This window comes from Pistacia vera, unplaced genomic scaffold (assembly GCF_008641045.1).
Source record: "Pistacia vera cultivar Batoury unplaced genomic scaffold, PisVer_v2 Contig446, whole genome shotgun sequence".
NCBI lineage: Eukaryota > Viridiplantae > Streptophyta > Magnoliopsida > Sapindales > Anacardiaceae > Pistacia > Pistacia vera.
Window position 1 is genome coordinate 1 of NW_022196275.1, and position 1,394 is coordinate 1,394.

Here is a 1,394-nt window from a genome sequence, read left to right on the forward strand (position 1 = left end):
GACACGTATACACTCCACTAACTAATTCCCCTTCCCTTTTTTCACACCCAACGTCCCTCTGCCTGGCTTGCGATATTTCATAATAATTGGTGGCCTAACAATTTCTGAGTTTATATTGCTGATGTTAATACTTGATCGTCGAAGGTCTCGGCTCTGGTGACGGGGGAATTCTATACAAAGAAAGATCATTTTCCAGGATTTGCACGGCCTTTTGTTTTCAATGCACAGGTTTTGTTAAAGTTCGTAGGAATTTTATCCTATAATTATCTCTTACAGTTTATGTTGCATAATTCAATTCGCAAATGTGTTGTTATATTTTAAGAATCCCTTTTTTCTGCATTTTATAGGGTTGGACGTAATCTAGAAGCTAAAGATGCCGCCAGGGGGGCTTTAAAATTACCATGGTGGACTCTGGGTTGCAAGTACCAAGTATGGCACCGGGAATAATTGTTTTTCTTCTTTTGTCTACACTCTATGCCTTCTCATCTTTATATTTTTACTTTCTCCAGTTCTTGGAGTTAAAGGGTTAGTTTCTGTTCAGGAAGTTGCTCAAATAGCACAATGGGAGGATGAGCAAATTGAGTATATCAAAGAAAAAGTAACAGAAGAGGGAAAACAGGAAGATTTAAACAAGGGGAAGCCAGCTGCTCAGGTATAATAACTGGTTTTATTATTTCTTAATTTGCACAGAGATTAAGGAAAGTTAGATGATGATTAGCGTATTGTCATTTTTCTTATTCAAATTTGCAGATTGCTTTGGATGAAGCTGCATTTCTATTGGATTTAGCTTCCGTAGATGGCAATTGGGATGCCTTTGTGGAACGCATTGCCGAGTGCTACAGGGAGGCCGGACTCTTTTATATTTCAACATTTGTGTCTTACAGAGATTGAGTATTGTGAACTTGTACGAGATTGATAGCAATCTAGATTTCATATGTACCATTGAAATTTTAGAAATTCAAATTTTATTTGTAACTTTTGGGTTCTGTTTATTTGCTCTGACCTTTAACTTGTATCAGTAGTTGATCCTTGAGAGAAAACTTGTAGTTCTTCAGATAAGCTTAGAATTTAAAATTCTCTCTACTTCAGATTCATTGCTCTTTAGAGAACAAAATTTTGATATATAAGATAATTTAAGATCATTTGTACTTTATCAAAGTATATATTTGAGTTCCATTCAACTCTTTTTTATTTATTTATTTTTTTTTTATATCTAAAGATATGTTTGATATTAATAATTAAAAACTACTTTTAAAACTAAAAATTATGTAACATTGAAAAATGAATTTTCTTCATTCTATTATTTTACACTAATATTTAGGGTGTGGTTGGTTGGGGATAAATGTTGTTATCTATATTTTTTTTTTTCGGAAATTCCCATGTTTGGTTTGAAG

General features: G+C 33.2%; 1 protein-coding gene across 1 annotated transcript; it reads left to right on the top strand.

The window, feature by feature from the left end:
• Positions 1-135: 135 nt before the first annotated feature.
• On the top strand, positions 136-1,101 carry LOC116144466 (protein IN CHLOROPLAST ATPASE BIOGENESIS, chloroplastic-like; the record flags this gene model as incomplete). The annotated part of the gene is made up of 4 exons (XM_031429904.1): positions 136-239; positions 348-429; positions 542-652; positions 751-1,101. Coding segments are annotated over 4 exons (438 nt in total), but the record flags the coding sequence as incomplete, so codon positions are not given.
• Between the last annotated feature and the right edge of the window lie 293 nt (positions 1,102-1,394).